The sequence below is a fragment of the Colletotrichum phormii genome, assembly GCF_030913505.1.
Source record: "Colletotrichum phormii strain CBS 102054 chromosome Unknown BDP81scaffold_1, whole genome shotgun sequence".
Taxonomy (NCBI): Eukaryota; Fungi; Ascomycota; class Sordariomycetes; order Glomerellales; family Glomerellaceae; genus Colletotrichum; species Colletotrichum phormii.
In genome coordinates this window covers 3476118-3497452 of record NW_026851443.1, presented here as the reverse complement: position 1 = coordinate 3497452, position 21335 = coordinate 3476118, and the positions used below count along the sequence as shown (strand labels likewise).

At 53.3% G+C, this 21335-nt stretch overlaps 4 protein-coding genes and 1 non-coding gene across 5 annotated transcripts; 3 read left to right on the top strand and 2 right to left on the bottom strand.

Moving 5' to 3' along the window:
* Positions 1–1156: 1156 nt before the first annotated feature.
* Positions 1157–1244, bottom strand: BDP81DRAFT_t8. Its single transcript has one exon. It is a non-coding gene; the product is annotated as a tRNA-Tyr (tRNA).
* Positions 1245–1817: 573 nt separating this feature from the next.
* BDP81DRAFT_305708 (uncharacterized protein) lies at positions 1818–3128 on the bottom strand (the record flags this gene model as incomplete). Its single annotated transcript, XM_060583197.1, has 3 exons — positions 1818–2180; positions 2252–2647; positions 2703–3128. 3 exons carry the CDS (start codon positions 3126–3128, stop codon positions 1818–1820), a joined length of 1185 nt encoding a protein of 394 aa, XP_060452169.1.
* Positions 3129–3809: 681 nt separating this feature from the next.
* BDP81DRAFT_305867 (cora-like Mg2+ transporter) lies at positions 3810–5749 on the top strand (the record flags this gene model as incomplete). Its single annotated transcript, XM_060583215.1, has 3 exons — positions 3810–4442; positions 4531–5171; positions 5272–5749. 3 exons carry the CDS (start codon positions 3810–3812, stop codon positions 5747–5749), a joined length of 1752 nt encoding a protein of 583 aa, XP_060452168.1.
* Positions 5750–12243: 6494 nt separating this feature from the next.
* Positions 12244–14372, top strand: BDP81DRAFT_388961 (IBR domain-containing protein; the record flags this gene model as incomplete). Its single annotated transcript, XM_060587199.1, has 2 exons — positions 12244–12842; positions 12896–14372. The coding sequence occupies 2 exons, from the start codon at positions 12244–12246 to the stop codon at positions 14370–14372; spliced, it is 2076 nt and encodes a 691-aa protein (XP_060452167.1).
* A 1875-nt stretch (positions 14373–16247) lies between these two features.
* Positions 16248–18322, top strand: BDP81DRAFT_444711 (major facilitator superfamily transporter; the record flags this gene model as incomplete). The annotated part of the gene is made up of 6 exons (XM_060591870.1): positions 16248–16398; positions 16479–16535; positions 16588–17098; positions 17165–17295; positions 17347–17944; positions 17998–18322. 6 exons carry the CDS (start codon positions 16248–16250, stop codon positions 18320–18322), a joined length of 1773 nt encoding a protein of 590 aa, XP_060452166.1.
* Between the last annotated feature and the right edge of the window lie 3013 nt (positions 18323–21335).

Below are 21335 nucleotides of genomic sequence, written 5' to 3'. Positions count from 1 at the left end.
GCAGCCCGGCATCGTGGGGCGGGGGAGATACCGAGAGATCCGGGGGTTTGAAGGGAGTGGGTATTTCGGGATCTTGGGATGTTGTGCAGAGTTGTCTGGAGACGGAAGGTTGATGGCCTGTCGATGTCTTCTCGTGCCCTTTGGAGGGTGAGGTGAGATTGAGCTCGGATTCCGGGTGCTGGATGAGCGGATGGACAGGAGGGGTGATGTGCGAGCTCAGGGTTTCCTGCTGCTGCTTATGCTGTTGATCAATATCAAACCTCGAAGGTGTAGTGAGCTTGGCAAGGTATGTTCAAGTTTTCTCTGCGTCTTTCTCGATGCAAATCATGATGAAGCCCTGGCGAAGAATCAAGGCGTCGTTTCCGGGGTCATCTGAAAGGTATCTATCTATACTTGGAAGTGCTTGAAGTATTGGGCGAGATTAGCTGTATATAGATCTTTGCGTGACGTTCACTCGACTCTATTCTCATGTCTTCATTCTATCAAGTAGAAACTCGTTAGAGATCATTTCCTCTTCAAAATATGTCTCGCATAGAAGCCTCTAGGTTCCTCTAAAGTCCGAGACCCGAAATTCTTCAAGCTGCTTGAAGAGAGTTGATTCCAAGCCCCGGTGTCTGAAGTCTTCTCTCTATGCCTGCCTCGCGGAGGGGTTTCTACCGAAGCTCGGGAATTATCAAATCTCCGCAAAACGCATTGGCTGGAAACGATGAAAGCATGTCGACTAGAAAAGAGGTAGAACATTCCGAACAAAAGAAACTCTGATTCAGAAGGTTGAAGGATCGAGTCACCTGTAGAATGGGAAAAGAAGAAGTCACAGCCCTTGCATCCAAACGAAACCCCAGATTATTAAATGATAATTGCCCAGAAACCCCAGGACGAGACTGCTTTGAGTACCAACAGGTATTATCATAAACCACCTTCCTCGAATCATCCCAAACTCTTTACATATACTACTGGTTTACCACAATGAATAGGAATCGCACAGCACCGTCCACATTCCACAACCCAAAAAAGCAGGTCTCCACAACAACCCCGATCCCGCCTCTGCTTTCGGTAGCCCCCAACAAGGAGACAAACCGAAAAGCCTACACCCAAATCACTCCAAATCCAATTCCAAAAAGGAAGACATCCTCGAAATGGCAAAATATTATGCAGTTCTCCCCTTCCAGAATCGAACTAGAGACCTTTCGATGACAATGTAACCATTACAGTCGAACGTGATGAACCAACTACACCAAGGGGAGGATCGGAGCTATTGCTCCGCTCGGTGATGGTGATTCGGGCACGCAAGCGACTTTAAGTAGCTCACTCCATAACCCCCCTTTTCCTTGACGACGATTTTCTAAAAAGTCCACGATTGTCCCGAAACTCCATTTTACTGGAAGAATTATCCCCGGACTTCCTACTACCTTCTCAGGCTTCACCGAGTATTTTCTTTATGGAATACTTAAAGAAAGTTAAGCAGAGAAGGCAGCGATAGCAAAAGCAGTGGTGGTGGAAATAGAAACTCGGGAAGTGAATGCGGCAGATCTTTCTGGTCCTCCCCTTGGTGTAGCTGAAGTAGGGTACATACAATGAATGACTGGTTTTTCTTCTTCTTTCGGTATCTCGGAATCAAGATCCTACTCGACCATTCTCGTTCCATCTCGAGGACCTCGCACCAAATCCATGTGCTACAACATCCCTCGAACGTCTCGTCGCACACAACCTCAGAATTACATTACAATAGGCATGCAAGTCCCGTAAACTCAAAAGTCATATACAGCACCAATCCATGCTTTTCAATCGCATAAGCTGTCTCTCTCCGTCCGTATTATTCAATGGTTCCGCGGCTGAGGTAACAGGCCAGCAGCCATGATCGAAGACGGCGCCAATCGATCATGGCGACTAAGTCTCGACGTAAGCAGATCGACCACGCGGCGGTGATACTCAATCATCCGCTTCTCGAGCTCAATGAGCTCGAACAAGAGTCCCGCGGTGCTGCGGGCCCTCGCTGCTAGCAACCGGCCGACTTTGGCGTGCTCCTCTTCCAGGATCTCGAGCGGCCACAGCGACGGGTTGTCTTCCAGTGCGTGCGAGGGAAAGTAGTCTTCCACTAGGAGGAGCATTTCGATCAAGCGCCCGTCTAGGTTGCCTGGACTGCGATGCGTGACGGCATTTTGGAGGCCGACACGAAGAGTCTGTGTCGTGTCAGTAAAGCCCCTTTCCCCTTGAATACAAGTACAATGCATTAGGCTGGATATCAACTCACTTCCCAAGTCTGACTTTCCGGCTGAATCTTTGCGCCGCCCCTCCGAAGCCAGAAAAGGAGTCTCTGCTGCTCAAGCGTCCACGGGCCGGTGAGGAGGTCGTCAGGGATCGTCGTCTTTGGGTGTACATCAACGTAAAGGTCAAGCGCCGGTTTGGAGCCGTTGAGGCCGTAGGAGAGCCAGTCGTATTCGAAACAACCGCGGGAGTCAAAGTGACCGAAACCGCCGACCCGATCGTGAGGTGATTCGAGGGGGTTATCCTGCTCTGCTTCTTCTTCGTCTTTCAGGCCCACGTGGGAGTGTGAGTACCACCTGTCGCGGGCAAAGCGCCAAGCCCAGATGTGTCGAGCCTCAAAGATGATGTCCACGTTGATCCATGGACTGCTCAGCAGCGAAGACTGGCCACAAAGTCAGCAGAGTGAAAATCTGGGGAAAGACATTGTGGGCTCAAACCTGGAATTCGGCGTCACCTGGAAATAACTCGGGGAAGCTCTCATAACGCCATAGTCCTCGCGCGTCGTCTGCCGCGCCTTGTTTCAAAGCCGTCTTGATCACTCGCTTGTCGACACCGAACCAGCAGTCCCAGGTCGGATGGAAAGCGGCAATGAGAATATTGACGAGAGTAGATCGCCCAGAGAGCAGAGCGCCGATGCGCGGGCTACAACGAGGAAAGTTGAGATTCTCGCTGAGTATAAAAATGTGCTCGGCGATCTCGAGGGGAAAGTTGAGTTCAAAGAGTGAATGGCGCTTGGCGACTGGACGACTTGAAAGGCGTGACGCCCGCTTCTGCGCCAGTGATGATGAGTCCTTGGTCTGTGGTTTGGAGGAGGAAGCGGCTTTGCCACGCTTGCCTCGGACTTTGATCGGGGTCAACTGCATGATCTGCCCATGGACAGACAGCCACCTTTCTCCCCGTTTACTCTCTCTCTCTCTCTGTCTGTCTCGTATCCCCAGGCGGGTTTTATGTCTGCGGTCTCATTTCAGAGATGAGAGACGAAAAAGAATTGCCAGCTTGATAGACCTTTCTCTGAGAGGAGTATCAATGAGGATGGTTCAAGGGAAAAGCTGGAGCTGAGGTAAGAATGGTGTAAGTGAAAAACCTTGTGCCTCCAACTATCAAACCTCGTCTGGACTTCAGAGGGGACGATGCGCTCGGCAGTTGGAAATATTGCGCAAAATCTCAAGAGAAATCTTGTGACCAAACAGACTGATCCCCAACGATATCACTCACTCACCCTGGGGAAAACCTCATTTTTCTCAACCCGCTAATTAAGTGACTGGAGGGTCTTCGAGATTTCCCCCCATGTGGGGGTTTTTACTGTGCGAGGGCCGTGTCGAATGACATCAAAGACTGTCCGTGATCACCTGGACCGTGCAGCTGGTGGTCCCAACTTTAAACTCGCTGCGCGGTAAAACGACCAAAAAAAAAGTTGGATGAGTGACGATTGAGAGCTTCCGTGTCGCCAATTCCGCCCTGCAATCATCGCGCAAAGCGAGCCCGACGACTTTCACGAGGAATTCGCATCTCCAAGCTTGCGGTATAGGTCCTCTCGGCCCGCGATGCCTCCCGCGATGCAGAGTCGAGTACCTTCGACAAGCCTGCTTAGGTTCCTGCGATCGCAAACGGAGGCCTCAATCTTCAGCCGGAACCAAGGCATCGAAGCCTCCGCTTGTATCTCTCGATGCGGCGGCTCCCCTCGACCAGCTCAAAACCCCAGGTGCCTCGCAAAGCGAACCTCAAAGACGGGCACGAGATCACTTTCGACAGCGACTACGAGCTGCAGACGACCCGAGATCCACATCACCACCGCCGCCCGGATATCCCGCAGGCACAGAGCTCTCGAACCACTAGCGACAGCATCGTCGTCGCCCTCGACGACCACCGCCGCCGCCGCCTTCTTCAGCACAACTCGCGCGAGACAAGATGCTTGCGGCGACGACCCCTCGGCGCCCCGTCGGCGGACCTGGAAGGAGAAGCTCTGGGGCATCAGCAGCTGGGGCGGCGCCAAGGCGTTGAAGCCCAACGACCTCCCCTTCCACGACGAAGGGGGCGCGGGTTCCATGTTCAACAACCGCCGCGTGCTGACCGCCAAAGCCGCGCTCGAGCCGAGGCTGCGGTGTACCGAGGTGGACGAGAACGGTGAGGTCATCTTGGTGGATGGCGAGTTCAAGAAGACGGAGCTCATCGCAAAGGTTAGAGAAAGTGTCCCATGGGAAATAGACAGGAAAGGGCCAACTTGGTGATAGAGACAAGACGCTGACGAAGAGATACTGCTAATAGTACGGCCTGCTACCCCGCGACTTGCGAAAGATTGACTCGTCAAACCTCCCTCACATCTTTGTCCGCCAGTCCGCCATCCTCCTCAACCTCCTCCACCTCAAAGTCCTCATCAAAAAGGACCGCGTCCTCCTCTTCGACGTCTACGGCTCAAAGACGTCGTACCCGCAGTCCGCCTTCATGTACGATTTACAGGGCAAGCTCAAACAAAAGAACACGCAGGGCGGCGGCAACGGCGTCGGCGGCCTCCCCTACGAGTTCCGCGCCCTCGAAGCCGTTCTCACTTCTGTGACGTCGGAGCTCGAGGCCGACTTCGAGTCCGTCCGGGACCCCGTCATCCGCGTCCTCAGCGAGCTCGAGCACGATATCGACCGCCACAAGCTGCGCGTCCTCCTTATCTTGTCTAAGCGCGTGAGCACCTTTGAGCAAAAGGCCAAGCTGGTCCGCGACGCTATCGAGGAGCTGCTCGAGGCCGACGACGACTTGGCGGCCATGTACCTCACCGAAAAGGCGCATGATCTGTACCGCGGGGTGGATGACCATACCGAGGTGGAGCTGCTGCTTGAGTCGTATAATAAGCTCTGCGACGAAATCGTCCAGGAGGCTCAGAACTTAGTGTCTGGCATCCGCAACACCGAGGAGATGTAAGCCCCCCCCCCGTCTCCCCCTTTTCCACTTCCACAAGCAATCCTCCAGACTTTCACAAGTCGAACACGCCTCACTAACATCAAAACTGCAACCCAGCATCCGCGCAATTCTGGACGCCAACCGCAACGCCCTCATGCTCCTAGAACTCCGCTTCAGCGTCGGCACCCTAGGCCTAGCAATGGGCACCTTCCTCGCGGGCCTCTACGGCATGAACCTCGAAAACTTCATCGAGGACACAAACTGGGGCTTCGCCGGCATCACAGTCACCTCGACAATCTGCTCTCTCCTCGTCTGCTGGTACGGCCTCGTCAAGCTCCGCAAGGTCCAGCGCGTCAAAATGATGTTTGACGAGCGCGGACCCCTGACGCGGAATACCCGCTCCTTGCTCTCTTCGTCGCCCTCGCCTTCGTCGTCCCATGCCCAGCAGCAGGCTGTCGGCCAGCAGCATTGGTTGGACGACGGGCCGGGGAGCCTTCTGGACGCGAGGAACCGCGAAAAGATTCGGCGCGTGACGAATCAAAAGGCCGCTGCGGCGGCGAATGCCAAGAGCACGACCAAGAAGTGGTTCCAGTGAGCGCCAAGCCCGTGTACGACAAAAAAGACAAAGAAGAAAAAGGAAAGAAACAAGAAATCGTTCCCCCAACGGTGCCCAACGGGCAGGGCATGAAACAGAGAGGAGAAACAACGATAAAGCCGATTCATCGACTTCCTGTGTGTGCTGTTTCCTGGCCTTGTGCATAAGCTGTAAGCGCGACGGCTGCGTCCTTTCCAAAGAGCAGGGGGAAAGAACAGAAGATCACACAAGCCTTTGATCAGTGAAAGATAGACTGTTCAAGGATTCGAGGGCTTGGTGCAAAAAAACCTTATCCTTGGAACGGACTGTACGACAGCGGCGGCGTCTCCGGAAGCAGACGCAAGGCGCCGAGGAAGAAAAAAAAAAAGAGTTACCCGGTATACGAAGCGCCACGAGCAACATATCCTCAAACGACTCTGCTTCTTCCTCCTTCCTCCCTCTTTCTATTCTCCCATTCGTAATTATGTACAACACATTGCGGCTTTGTATATTTGTCAAGGTTCCTTCCTCTACATTGGGGGACAGGACCATTCATCTTCTCAGCTCATTAGAAGAGTCTGTAAAACACTCGATACCTAGCTAGAACACACACCCCTGTACCAACAGAATAGTAACTATGCCCAATACACAACCCCCAATAGGTTCAATAGATTCCAAAAAATGATATTTCTCGGTCCAACGAGATTGAATGGCGTTTCTTCGACGTGATCTTGAAGGCATGCCACTGTTCTTTTCGGCCTACGTATCGTCGATCTGTCCATCTCCAGCCGCCCTACCCGACCTTTTATTCGACTGGTACGAGCACTACAAAGTGATAGTCTGCGGCAAGTCATTGCCCGCCTCTCTTGACAAGTGACTGGGGCATGCCGCCCCGCAAGCTATGAAGGCAGCAGCACCGCCGCTGGTGGCGGCTTCAAACTTCCCCCGACCATTTCCCAATCCATCGAGATGAGCGGCGAAAAAAAAACCAGACGTCCAAACTTGGGGGAAAGCCGGTGATTGCACAAAAGACGCTAGAGTTTAAGGCTTTCCTTTGATCGACTGGAATAAGAAAGAGAGTCGGCCGGAAACGTCAAAGTCGGTTTCCGAGCTAGACACCGGTATCGATTCGATGGCACTTGATGGTGGAAGCACGATGACAAGGCTAGGAAAAAAAGAGACACCTCAAATGACTTCGTCTAATGGTATCAGGGAGCATACGGCTGCAGAAGAGAAGCTACCCACCCCCTCTCTGTCACGATTCTAGGCCAGCCCAAGTTCTGCATGGTAGGTGTTTTCGAGCGAATCAGCCAAATATTAGTACGACTGCCACGAGGGGATTCGCTGGTCCGCGAAACTTTGGCAGGTTGAACGGAGTAAGCCACTACTAGTACTAGCCGCATCAAAAGGCTTGCCGGACATCAAAAGTGAGAAACGGCGTGGAGGGTCAGAGCTCCCTGGACCAAACCAGAGTGATGAGAGTCTGGTTTGCTGCTGCATTCGACCGGTGAAGGACGGGCTCGGGAGTCTGTGACTACTTCAAAGTGCATCGGGCAGACAAGGGCAGCTGGGGCCACCCTTACCCTGGCTTTCGTGGAATGCGTGCGGTTTTATGTATACGACTGACTCGAGTGTAGGGTTGTATTGCATTCCGGTGTGGTGTTTGCTAGCAAACGGCCTGCGAGGAGGCCATAGAGTACTGCCACGTAGTGAAAAGCGGTGTACTTCGAGACCGTGATAGCTTTCCTTCATCAAAGTTGGGTCCCATGTCTGGCAGAACTCTACTCCTGGCTGCGTAGGAGAGCCCTGTTGAGACGGGCATCGATGACGAGGAGAAATTGCTAGTGAGGAAGCCTCTGCCCATGAGACACGGTGGCAGCGATGATGCCCCCGGTTCAAGTATCAAAGAGGAGCCTTTCACCATGCCGCTTACCCAGAGTCAAGGTATGCAACGCCATGATTGATAGGGGCCATGTGCCCCGATGTGTGGCGACGGATATCGGGCAACAGGCGAGTGATCTAGACAGGTAAGTGATATCAAGAAGGAGAACAAAGTAGCTTTGTACAGTTTTAGGTTGCTCCAGAGGCGAAGAAGGGTTGCTGCAGCATGTGCATCTTCATGAGCACCTTTATGAGCTTCTCGCAGCAGCAAATTTGAGAGTAACCTTCGTTCGCTTCGGAGGTTTCTAGGATGATAGAGAAGCCCGGGGAGAATTCCTTATCAGCGGTCGCCCAGTTGACCGGAAAGCCTTGGCTAATGTCTGATATAACTCGGAAATCACCCTGAAATGATCATCAGTTGAAAAAGTGGACGGGAAGCTTGAGTGGTGACTAGCCCTTATTTCAGACTATGCTCAACTTCGCTGAAGAGTAGAGGCTCGAGCCTGACTTTGCCTTTTGCTTCTTGGTGGGGGTTCTCCTTTTGCCTTTGGCCCTTTGTTGTTTTCTATTCCTGTTCGTGATGAGGAAAACCAACCGTCGCCAAGTTGAGACAGCTAAAGCTACCTGTCGCCAACGAGCAAGCATAATTTCCGATGTTGGGAGCCTTATCTTTGGCGCCTGCGCGTGGAGATGACATATTTGTGAGTGTGTTAAGTCTAGGTCTCACGGTGAACGTGAAAGAACCCCGGCTGCCCGGATATGACTCCGGCAGCGGACCGCGCAGTGTGGGGCCGATGCGGTGCAGCACTCGGTGTTAAAAGTGAATACCGTGTGTAGCGCGAACTCGGACTCGAGTTGTCCATGCGGGGGAATCGGGGAAAGGGGCAAGAGAGCCATGCAGCAACATGCTTCCCGAGAGCAATTAGAGTTGTGGAGGAGAATCTCGATTGGAGCTCCTCCTCCACCATGGTCGAGAATCCGTTGGCGAGTCAAGGCGTTCGCCTTTGGGGGACATTGGAGGTTTCTTTGGGGTCATGGGTGAGTTTGGCCCTGTCAAGAAAGCTGTGCGAAGCTCAGACCATCGGCCGACCTTATTATCGACCTTATGAGTGTCACGGACGTTTCCAAAGCTTAAGTGGCGAGCATGCATGGCCTATAGTTTCGCATGTACTGCTCATGTAGCTCTTGGAGACGCGAAATCTGACATTGTGGGCGTCGAGGCCGTCTTGAGGCTGCGTGTCGAAATCCAGGCAGTTGCCAGGCGACCATTCTCGGGATTCGATGATGCCATGGGCGTAGCTGAAATGGACTCCAAGCGACTGCCTTGTCAGTTGATGTGTAGACTTCTTTCTCATGAACACTGCTTTCCATCAGCCCTAGATTCCTAGCATCAGCCTTTGGTCGTGTTGTTGGCGAATGCAGAGATTGACAGCACGGATAGGCGGAGGGTAAATGTACCCTTGTAAGGGGGAAACGAAACTTCGTGTTGACGGAGCCTCTCAAAGCCTCCCCCCGGTCGGCGGGAACGGGACGGGGTTCTTTCTTGGAGAAAGTGGGCTGATATCTGCCTACGTACTTGGTACGGGTACCATGGGGACGGATAGCTTCCGGCGTTTCCTCCAACCGGCCAAAGCTCATGATGCGATGCGAAGCGAAGTGTTGCTGCAAGCTGTATGCGGATTGACTCTCGGGTTCGGCAAATCTAGAGCTGCATACGACGGATGCTATGGATTATGACTGGATGCCAACGGTGTCCGAGGTTTGGGAAAACGGCCGGCGGCTCAGAGGCTGCTGGAGAACGAGCGTGGCTTTCCCAGTCCGGCACATGCAGGAAAGTCGGATCTCTGACGAAGGCCGGAGAAGACCTACCTGGATGTGCCGTCAGTACACCGTAATAGCAGGCCAACCAAGCACAGGGCTTATTGGCGATGACAAGAGAAGGGGGGAACAATAGCTCAAAGTGCCTAGGGGAGGGCAGATACCACATATTGCAAACGAATGAGATGCATTTCCGAATTGGCCTTTACCTTGATCTGGGCTGCTTCAAAGCTTGTATCCGGGGACGTTTACTTTTGCTCACCACCAGGCGTCAACGTTGTACATTGACAGTGGGGCACGTCGACGTGCCACATGGCAGGGGCCGTATGATGGTAGTAGGTGGAGGGAGCGACAACGAAGTAGAAGCCGAGGAGTTGTGTTATCAGCAGGCTTCCGTCTGTGATAGTCAAGTTTGTGACATTGTCCAAGTCTGTGTACCATCTTCTTATCGAAGACCGGGAGGCTTGTCAAGGTGTGAGGAGTCGCTGGCGGCGCTGGCGGCTTGGGAAGTCCATGGTTGACACGAGTTGGAGATTGTGGTTTGACTGGGGGAAGCTTCCTGAGGTAGAGTTGTCGTTGTTGAGGTCCAAGCTGATCAACGTAGGAGAAAGCGTTGCTGTACTCTGTAGATGCAAATCTGCCTCTGGCAAAAGGTATTTTGATGGCAGGTCCATGTCTCCAAGTACCTTCCTCAGCACTAATAAGAAACCTTGCACTGGCACACTGGAAAGGCAGGCACAGGTCAGGCGCACGGGATGTCATGTACTCCGTACTTCGTACCCAAGACGGGTTTGAGAAAGGGAAGGCGCCATGCCCTTCTCCTTCTCCACTAGGGATCCAATGGCTGAGATGGTGCAGCACTGCAGGAAGGGTGGGACGGGACTCGGTACGTATCTGTCCGTGGCGGCGGCACCGGCGGGGCCTTTGAGAGTTGGAAGGCAGGAGCAGGTATCCGTACATCATCCATCTTAGCACCTGCCTTCGCTGCTTCTGCATCTAATCTTACCTAAGGCAAATTTCCACGGAGGACGGCGTGTTTGCAGCCGTGTATTTTTTTTATATGAAGATGCATCCAGTACGATACTTGTTTGTTGTCGATGGGAAATCCTCCTACCCTCGGGCACCTGTACTGAAGCAGTGAACACATGAGAACGACTGCGGTAAGTATAGAGAACAGAATTAGTGCAGAGTGCGGACGGGAGTCGAGCCATGCAGGAAATGGGGAATCAGGCCATGTCGGATGTGGCGCCAACAGCCGGAAGCCCAATCCCATGTCACCATGTCCCTCCATTGAGTCCATTGTCCAGTTTGTTCCAATCTTTCCCAAACCAATGGTTCTCACCTGCATCTTATCATGTTAATGCTCGCCCTCGGACATTCATCTGGCAAGTCTTTGTCATCTCTTACCGGCCATCTCGCGCAATGATTGTACTGCGTAGACTCTGAATGCCCTGGTCCCCATCCCTGTCGCCTATTGTACCTTCCATGTGTAGGTATTACCTCCATACTGCGTATTCGTAGTGTCCATCTCTCCACACGGGCAGCCAACAGCAAGGTAACACCGCTCACCTTGGACGGCCCACTGTCGACCGCCTTGCCGCCCTGCGCTTCCCGATTCCCACCTGGGCAGTCTCCAGCAAGGGCTCCTTTTCTCCCTCTCACATTCAGGTCTCCCGAGTCCCGTCCTGTGGTCGCGCTCTCGTCACCGTCACACATCAGCCGACAAACCACCAACAAATCAAACTCGAGTCCCGCTCTTACCCAACTCTTCCTTGGATTCGACATAATTGCAGAGCAGCAGCAGAGCAAAAGGACGCGGCAAGCATCCTCCCTTTGCCTACATTCACCTGCGCCGCTGTTGTCTACGGATATCTCTCTCGCATTCCACCGCTTCACCGTACACCTACCTGGGAACCGCACTCACCGTTCGGCCCTTGACTCGAAAACGTTAGCATCGGGACGTTGATTGTCGACCACCTTGGAGAGCCCCTCCCCCGAGTCCCCCTTACGGTCTGGTCTCTAAGACTCTACCCGCCCGCGACTCGCCCATCTCACCACCACAGCGTCGCACGCAGCACGACCGCTCGCCTCTCCCCGCTCCGTTTCTAGCCTGCCGTGGGACGGATAGCCCCCCTCGTCATTCTCAAGGGTCCCCAAGATCTGCGCTCTCTTTCGCCCCTGCCATCAATCCGCCCTTTCACACTCAACCCGTATTTCCGGCACAGCGACGCTCCGCTCGGCTTCCCATCCCCTCCTCGACAATCGACAATCGACAATCGACAATCGACAATCGACACCACTCACCAAACCTTGCATCATCCTCCTATCCCGTCAAGTCACGTTCGCGGTCCAGGCCGCATCCCAATTCGCCGTTTCGTCTCTCACACCCAAAAAAGAAACGACATACACCACCCTTTCGCGCCCTCTACCAATACAGAACATCCCACCGGACCTATTCCTGCTTCCCGCCCTTGGGCCTTCCTTGCCCTTCACCACCACCTGCAAACCTTGGCTCTCCTCTCGTCCTATCATTGCCGCTGTCCACTTCGCCTACTCGCCAGAGCTTGTGGTTGCCCTGCCTCGTGGGTTCATCCTTTCTCCGGCCTCACTTGATCCGTTCGATGTCAAGTCAGTACCTGCAACTTCCGTTTCAACCCATCTGCGCATTAATTGCCAATTAGTCGTACCACCTTTGTCTGCTTGACCGGCTGGCGAGGTCCGGAGAGCTGTCAACCACACCGAGCCCCGAACCACGATGCCTCTGCTCGCGCTGCCCTGACTTGACGATTTCCTCTTTTCCGACCCCTCTGCCCGCCATGGGTTCGCTCGCTGGCCAGACGAGCTCATCTCCGGACATGGCCCGTCCGCCGCCGCCTCTCGTGACTACCGCAGACGATGGCGAGGCAGAATATCGCGCTCAAGTGCTGCGGCTGTCGTCGCAACGGTCAGAAGCAGACGTGGAGGAGGAACTGGTCGCAAAGGCAACCGCCCTGGGTATTCCCACGTCCCGATTTGCACACGATAAGCGCAATACCTCGAGCGCGGAATCGCAGACTTCGACCATCGCGACGCAACATGTCCGAACGTTTTCAAATGCCTCGCGGGATTCGGCCAGCACAACCTTGACGTCTCATCCGTCTTTACATGCGGTTCCGATTGCCGCCGACGTCCCTCCACAGTCTCTCGCCAGGAAACGCTCCAAAAGCCTCGGTTTCTCTCATTACGACAAGTATCTGTCGCAAATAGACCCCAACATACACCAACCCAAGATCCAAAAGGCACCTCCAGCAATACCACACGATACAACCGCACACAGCCTCTTCAGCGTGACTTCAAGAAGAAGCTACTTTAGCATCAAAGAGGGCATTAGGAAAATACGATGGAAGCGCAAGTCTGGCTTGCTAGAATCCACAATGTGCGTAATCCCCGTCACCTGCCTTCCTTGTCTGTTTGCTAACCAACCTCGAGTTCTTGCATATGTTGTCGCAATGACTTTAACAAGTCGAATGCCTTGCACAGCTTGCCTTGTGGCCACACGTATTGTGCCGAGTGTCTCAGTATCATGATTCAGCAAGCTACGACGGACGAGTCCAAGATGCCGCCTCGATGCTGCACACAGCCGATTCCGGGTTCCATCATTCAGAAAATCCTCAACCGAGAGGAGCAACATGCCTTTTTGAAGGCTGTTTTGCAATTCAGCACGCCTTGGGAAGCTAGAATCTTTTGCCCAAATACGGCCTGTGGTGAATTCATCCCTCCTCGCAATCGGATCGACCCGAAACACCCTTTCGACGTGGTGTGCCGTAAATGTCGGACACGGGTATGCGTAATGTGCAAACGCAATGCCCATCCCGTCGGCAAAGATTGCCCTTCCGATTGGGAACTGGAGGCTGTTCTCAAGATGGGCGAGAAGTCCGGCTGGCGACGATGCTACAAGTGTCGAACACTAGTCGAGTTAAGTCAGGGCTGCACACATATGACTTGCAGATGCAAAGCTCAGTTTTGCTACATCTGTGGCGCCATCTGGGATCCGTCCGTCGGTTGTCCCAACTTCTGCAACGGAGACGAAGAGTTGGAGCGCAGGAGAATGGAGGAAGAGGCCAGGGAAGCTGAACTCGAGGCGGAAAAGGTTGCGCAAGAAGCAGCGGCAGCCGCCGAAGCCGCCGAAAAGGTCGAGGCGGAGAAGCGGACCCGCGAGAACGCGCAGTTCTCCACGCTGCAAGGCGAGATGAACGTAGAACTGGATCGATTCCGGGTGTATCTGAGGAAGAAGAAATGGGTCATGTGGACGCGGCATGCCGAGAAGAAGCAGGCCTTGACCGACCGATACTCGGATCAGATCGAAAAGATGAAGGAGCGCCACGCGAAAACGGCCGCTCACCTGGAAGAACGTCAGATCGAGGCTGAGATGGATCTACGGTCAACGCTTGACCAGAGCGAGAAGAGCGTCAAGATTCGCCTCAAGCACATGGAGGCATACTGCGATGGACTTGGCCGCATACAGAATGCCGACCTCCCACCAAGAGTAGTTACGGAGAGGGACTTACGTCTGCTGGGACAACAGTACAATGTGCGAGACGGCATGGAGCGTTTGCATCAGGCCAAAATCAACGTTTTGCGAGACCGGCAGGCCAAGCGCATGGAGGAGCTATTGGAGCGACAGGAGCAAGAACTCGAGAAACTGACCGACAAGAAAGAGCAGGACATAGAGAATCTGGCAACGGATTTTGCGCAAGAAGAAGATACCCTGGTCAAGATTTTTAATGACCGCAGGCAGAGACTGCAACGACGTTGGCTGATTGCAATCGAAATACTCCGAAAAGAATTGGAGGAGCAGACTGGCGAGCAGTACGCGTCGCTCGACCTGCCAACATGGCCCGACGACACCGAGACACAGGATGAGATCCTAGCATCACTTCCCGAGTCTACCCCAAGCAGGGACTAATTTGGTTTCGCCGCTGGCTCGCATCAACGCTTGCTTTCGATTCGTAGCATCACCTGCAACCGACTTTTCTTTGGCTTCGTACGTCGCGCACAGATACCTAGGATTTTGATGTTTACAACAAAGGAGTTTGGAGGTTTTGGGACATATCGGGCATGGATACCACTCATTGGTTTAGCACCTGCACTAGCATTGGTTGCGAATGTTTCCTTGAGTCGTCAGGTGGAAAAGGACTTGACTTTTCTCAACACCCTATTTTACGATGACGGGTGGACGGATGGCAGCATTTCATGACACAGACGGGCGGATCAAGTAGTGCCGGTTAGCGAACGCGATGAAAGGGGGAACCGGACACGAATGGACGATTTATTTCACATCCTTTCACTATCGGCGGACGTCTGGTGTTGAGTGCCTCACTGACAGCACAGCAACTTTTGAATGAAAATCTGAACAAGACAAACAGATTACTAGCTAGGCCTTTGGGATTCAAAGATTGGCCCGAGGCTCATCCCATGAACGGCAGCTTGTGAAAGCGGGCCGAGAGTGGCGGTGGAACATGGCGGCCCACGCTCCGCCTCTAGTGAATATTCATCTGTGTCGAAGCATGCTTGGAAAAATTGATGGATGTGAAGAAAACTTGGCGTCGCAACAGAAGGTATGACTCTCGTTAAAATCGGATGTCGAGGCCACGAGCCAGTCGGCGTGTTTGCCATGGATCGTCGACGACGGGCCTTATGGCAGAGTATGGGGTAAATTGTGGGATTGTACGTAAGTTGAACGCCGGCTCGTTGAAATTAACCTCTAGGTGTTGGTTTTCTCGAATTCTCCGAGCACTGCGATGCCGTTGGTCCACTGGAAGTTGCCGCCCACTACCGGGGTGGGCTGCTATGAGGCTCAAGGCGGAGAGACAAGGGCTGACCTTGCATAGACTATTGTGATGGTGTTTCAGCTCAAACCAATTCGAGGCCAACGCACCCCTCCATCGCAACAACTCAAAACCCTTCGCCGTATCTGAGAGTTTTACAACAGTGGGATCGTGGCGGTTCAGGAGTGAGTGGTCGACGGTGCCGTCACTTTGCAACCATCCCATCTCGAGTTGCTCGCAAGGCCCGTCCTCTTCCAGTTATGAGTTGACGAGGGCTTTCCCAATGGATGGCATGGCAGTCTTTCTCTCTCTCTCTCTCTCTCTCTGTCTTTTACGGCAGTAGAGGCGAACCAAACACGACCATTTTGTAAAGCTTGTTCGTTTTGGCTCAGCGCGGGGCAGATCGACTGAGGCCCCATTGTCTTGTTTGTGTGGGCCAGCGGAGGGCTATAGAGTTGTCAAGTCTTGCTAACTAAGACCCAGGTTGACGTATTGCCCGAATAGGCTCTTCACCAACAGATGCGAGACCAGGATTAGGTCGATCCGATGCCGCCCATCCCACCCAAATCAAATCACCCCCCAAACATCCGCATGAGTTGACCAATTTGGAAATGCTTCGAGTCTATCCCTTCTTACCACCCCGTACAGTGCTCCGTGCGCTCAAACAGTTGCGCAGTTGCACACATCGGCCTTCGTCTCAGATTAGACTGCTCGTCTAACCGCGGCCGGCCTATGACAGAGCGCTCGCCCTTCGTGCCAACCTGTCACCGCACGGCGACATGCAGCAGTATATTTCCAAACCCTCGCCGCCGTCCATCCTTCTCGAGGTTCCTGTTTCCTTTTCTGGCCAGACGACTAAATTCCGCGGGGAGGAATACGAAAGCGACTCCGTGATCAACAAAGATTTTAGAGATTGGAATTGGCCGATACACATCACGATACATTGTACTAGCACGGCGAAGACGACGACAACATCCGACATCTAGATAAGTTCCTTGGACAGGACTTTCAAGATGGCGTCAAAGAGCGGCTGGACCGAGTCTACGGATAACTTCGCCACGGTGCAGAGGGTCGAGACCCCGAACGCCCTGGTGGTGGGATCGACGCAGTTGTTCGAGGGAGGAGTCATTCGATTTGTGCCTATGCCCACGCCGGATCCCAAGGGTTAGTCTGCGACTATTGGAGCTACGCGGGGAGGAGGGATCGACTGCGATACGCAACTGTTTGCTGATACGATTTGACAGATCCCCTGAACTTGCCGAACTGGAGGAAATGGACGTCCATTGGCGCACTCTGCTTCTGTAAGTCTGGTATTAGTTGAATGAACTTGGGTTGCCACTGACTAGTTCGCAGTCGGCTCTCTCGCCCTCGCGGCTGAGTTCATCGTCGGTGCCCTGGTACCTGTGTTTGTGCTGGAGTACTCTGGCATCGACCCTCACATCCTCAGTCAGATCGATATCTCGGCCTTGAACAAGCCCGGCGAAGTCAACCTCGACCCCGTCAAGCTGCTTGCTGGTCTCGGTGGACCGCCCCTGTACCAGGTCGCCCTGCTGGCCTCCGTCCCATTGCTCGTCAACGGACTTAGCTCCTACCTTCTTGTACCGCTCTCGGTCGCCGTTGGCCGTCGCCCTGTGCTTCTGCTCTCCGGTTTCCTGGCATGGACTGGTGGTCTCTGGGCAGGTTTCTCCCAGGGACTCGGCAGCCATTTGGCTGCTCGTTGCTTCCAGGGATTCGGTGCGGGTGCCGTCGAGGCTCTGATTCCTCTCATCATTCAGGACATGATGTTCATCCATCAGCGCAATAAGGCCATCTCTTCCGTCGGTGCCTCCCAAGGCCTCCTGATTGTGAGCTTGGGTATCATGAGGTGAGTCTTTTGAAACACTTGTCGGCTATGCCAGCGTATTTCACAGTGGCTAACTACTTGAAACAGCCCCATCATTGTTTCCCGCCTCTCTTGGCGCTTCATCTACTGGATCACCTCCGGCGTTGGTGTGCTTGCCTGGATTGGTCTTATCCTGCTCGTGCCTGAGACCCGCTGGATTCGCAACGACGATGAGCTCGGTGAGTATCTTCTTCCTTGAACCACTGGATATATCTGACGTACTGGAACAGCTGGTAAGGAGGTCTACCCCCTGCGCCCTGGCGAAACCCGTCCCCGCATCGACGAATCGACCTTCCGCCCTCGCTCCAACTGGGACGAGTTCGGCATTTTCAACTACGGCTATGAGTGGAAGGAGGCCAAGCAGTCCGTCATTGACATGTTCAAGACGACCCTGTTCCCCAACATCATCTGGGTCATCATCATCAACTCCATTCTCGTCTCCATGCAAGGTGCCGCAGGTCAGGTCGGTTCGTCACTCCTGATTGCCGCCGGCTGGAAGTTCGAGACGCTCGGTTTCGCCGTCATCCCCATTGTCATCGCAAGTCCGTTCGTCTGGTTCTTTGGTGGCTACGTTGCCGATAAGATTTCCAACTACATGGCGAAGCGAAACGGAGGTCGACGTGAGCCCGAGGCTCATCTCATCAGTTTGGTGTTCCCGCTCCTGGCTTCCATCGTTGGCCCGATCCTTTTCGGTTACGCCGGCGAGAACATTCGAAGTCTGCCTTCTATCGTCGTGCTTGTCTCCATCTTCTTGATCGGATTCGGTTTGTTGACTGCCAACACCATCTTCGCCGTCTACTTGGTTGAGAGTTATCCCCGTTTTGCAGGGTAAGTTGTCGTTCATCACGTAGCTCAAATTTTCGCAACTAACATGTATTTAGACCCGTCCTGGTCAACGTCTCTTCATCCCGTCTCATCATCGGTTTCATCATGTCATTCAACGTCACTACCTGGATCGAGGATCTCGGATTCTTGAAGAACTTTGGCATTTACAGCGCCGCGCTCGCGGGTGTTTCGATGCTGTTGCCCGTCATGTACAAGTACGGCAAGCCCATGCGCGCCTGGACCGCCGGCCGCCTCGAGCCCAAGGTCGCCCCGGCCAAGACGCTCGAAGACGACGACGACGACCGGTACTGGAACAACGAGCGGCCGCAGTGGCAGGACGAGAAGATGGGTACCCCCATTGGCATCGCCCGGCCGATGTAAGGCATTCGCCATGTTTGAGGGACTAGCATCACGACAATTGATGTATCCCTGCGCGACAGACGCAAGCGTACGAAAGATTGCAAAGAAAACGACAGAATGTTCAACACGGAGAGACAGAGGGGCATTTCAGCGTTTGCTGTAGATGATAAAGCGGAGCAGACTTGCGGGCGCCACTCTTGGAGGAACGGTGTCAAGATTGGAAGGGCGCCGCATTATGAGGTATGGCTGGCGCCTCTTGGAGGCTGAGCCCAGTGTATGACTTTTCCACCATCGTCAGACCCGGAACTCGATTCGGGTCTGTTGTTCATTTTTCACTCTTGGAGGAGGAGATGAAGGGGGGGGATGTGTGGGTTGGCGGGAACGTGTTTTCGGAGCCTGCTAGACGGTAGTGTTTTTGTTGGCGTTTTCGCTCTGCTGTCCCCTTTCCACCGTCTCGCCTTCTTCTGGCTCTCTTGGCTGCAATATGGCGGCGCACCATGTCCGGGAGAGGAAGCGTCTCGACACTTTGCTGTTGTTGAGATGTTACTAGTGGGAGACGGTGTCTTGTTTCATTTTTTACTCCATGGAACTTCGTTGAAAATTGAGGGGCTGTGTTCTCTAAGATACTGTAGGAATAGCTTCTTCTTTCGCGTCAGCGGGGGATGGGGGAGATTGGATAGTGGAATGAATATCAACCCTCTTTTTGTCCTAAACCTTTGACCTCTGCGTGACTTCGGGATATGTTTGCGAATCTGGTGTACGAAAAAAGCATCATGGTTAGTTATTCTCATCGTGAGACGACGAGATGAAGAAACAGTCACCCAAAGCCTGAATTACAACATCACGATAAACGAGTCAAACCAGCTACTCTCAATGAGATTTCGAGAAACTATCATGGTCTTTCAGCCTCGACCTCATCCTTTACATTAAAAATATCAACTAGAGAGTAAACACGCTCAAGACCTCGATTATCCATCCAACCAGGAAGAGATCTAAATCAAAAACCTGCATCCCCAGATTCAATCTAGCATGAAAAACTCCAGATTTCTCACACGTCGTCGGACATCCTCCCCGTCCATGAGAAGAAATCCTGAAACCCGGGGATGGGGGACTGTATGGACAGAGAGCATTGAACCAAAGAAGAGCCAGCGCGGGGTGTAAGTTCACGCCCGAACCGGACCCCACGTTTTTCCTCTTTCTCTTTCTTTTTCCCCGATCTCTTCTCGACGTTCTTTCCCCGAATCGAGCACATGTTCGTCCACGGCCTCGGTACCGGCGACGAAATAAAAAGTCTAAGAATAACACCCCGGCTGGGGATGGACAGCGAAAGAGAGGGAGGGCGGGATGGAGGGAGGGAGGGGAGCAGCGCGATTCGATCAAACCTTGAATTTTTCATCCCGTTGGCGTTTATGGGAGGTGTGGGAGGAATAGGGGGGCAATCCATGTAAGGAGTTCTGGGATGGATGATGAATAAAGTCTGGGGTTTGGTGAAGACTGAAGGTTAGTGTAAGGAGGGGTAGGGTGAGGTGTCGGAGAGATCTCATCCGGGGGCGTTAAGGGGATTGGATGAAGTGGATGAGTTTGGTTGGGGTGTGTGAGAGTGAGTGAAGTGTGGGTGGGAGAAGCGTGGAGGATAGGAAGGGACGAGAGAGGTTGCCTCGCACTTTCACACCGGCGTATCAGTATGAGAGGTGGTGGATGGGAGGGCAGGGAAGGGGGAGAACGGGATGGAGCTGGTATGTGCACGGCGCGCGCCTCTTTTGGTATGTTGTGTCTGTGAAAGTACGTAGTAGTGTATATGCGTGTGTAAGGGTGGGATGAGTGGGATACGATGTATCATCAGAGGAAATCAAGAACCCTTTCTTCACATCTCAGCTCTTGTCCCGAAAGTTACGCTCTTGAGGCATGATCCCTATTTAGTATATACTCTGGGAGATGAGTGTGATGGCATAAGGGTCTACACAGCGAATGTGAAGGGAGAATGACGGTAACACACACAACTTGATATACACAGCTTGGCAGCCCCAAAGCCTCAATATACCCGCCTCCCTCCACCTCGCCAGCTTACATAGTATAGCAACAGGTTCGGAAAACGAACTATCGAAAGTTGCCGTTCTTTCGTCATGAGCAAGGTTACGCCCACACAGCATGCTATCAGAATTCCGGGGTGTCTGTCACTTCCCCGGATTCAAAGGAGAACACGTAGAACGTGAGTAATAACAGAGAGTGATATTGACCGGCGCAGTAGGAGGAGAGGACACAATCTAGTGTAGCTTACCGATTCGAGAAACATCCGACCTGACCAATGTCTCCGTACGTTCTGCTTTGTCTCTCTTCTCTTCTCTCGAGATACCTCAAAAACAGAAGCAAAACGAAGCCATCGTCGTGCCATGACCACCATCCGCCCCCTTCCCCCTCTAATTCATACCTCCCTACGAACCTTCCAAACCCAGTCGTCCCCCTGGCCCTTGATCAAATGAGAAAAATACCCGTCAGACCGGTAACGAGCAGTTCGGAAGGGGGGGCGTCCAGGACAAGGACCACCTCGGATGTCCGGGGTCACCGAGCCGCGAAGTCATCCATCTCACACCCGCTCTCTTCCTCGTTCTCTCCTTTCTCTTGACCCCCTTCCCGAAGCTTGTGCTTTGATTGGAGTCTCGAGTCTTCCGGGTGTGTGTTTGGGGTATAGTACACACCAAACAGGACACCTAGGAAGAAGAGGGAGGGAGAGGAAATTCTCCAGTCGCAGCCTGGAGTCAATTTTTTCCATCCCCGTTCCTTCACTGCCACCCATACCTGTTTCCGAACTTATTTGCCCTCGAATGATGTTAATCCCCCAATCATGTCCTCGTCTTCGGGGGGATGATTCCCTTTGATGACTACTTTGCCTGACTACCTTGGGGACATTGTCACGTTACCAAGGTTCACTTATTAGATTGAGCTCAACAAGTGACGACAGAACAATAGACAGACGGAGAGATAACACGTGGGAGACCCCCGAAATCACGTCACCGGATGGATAGTCATGTAAAGT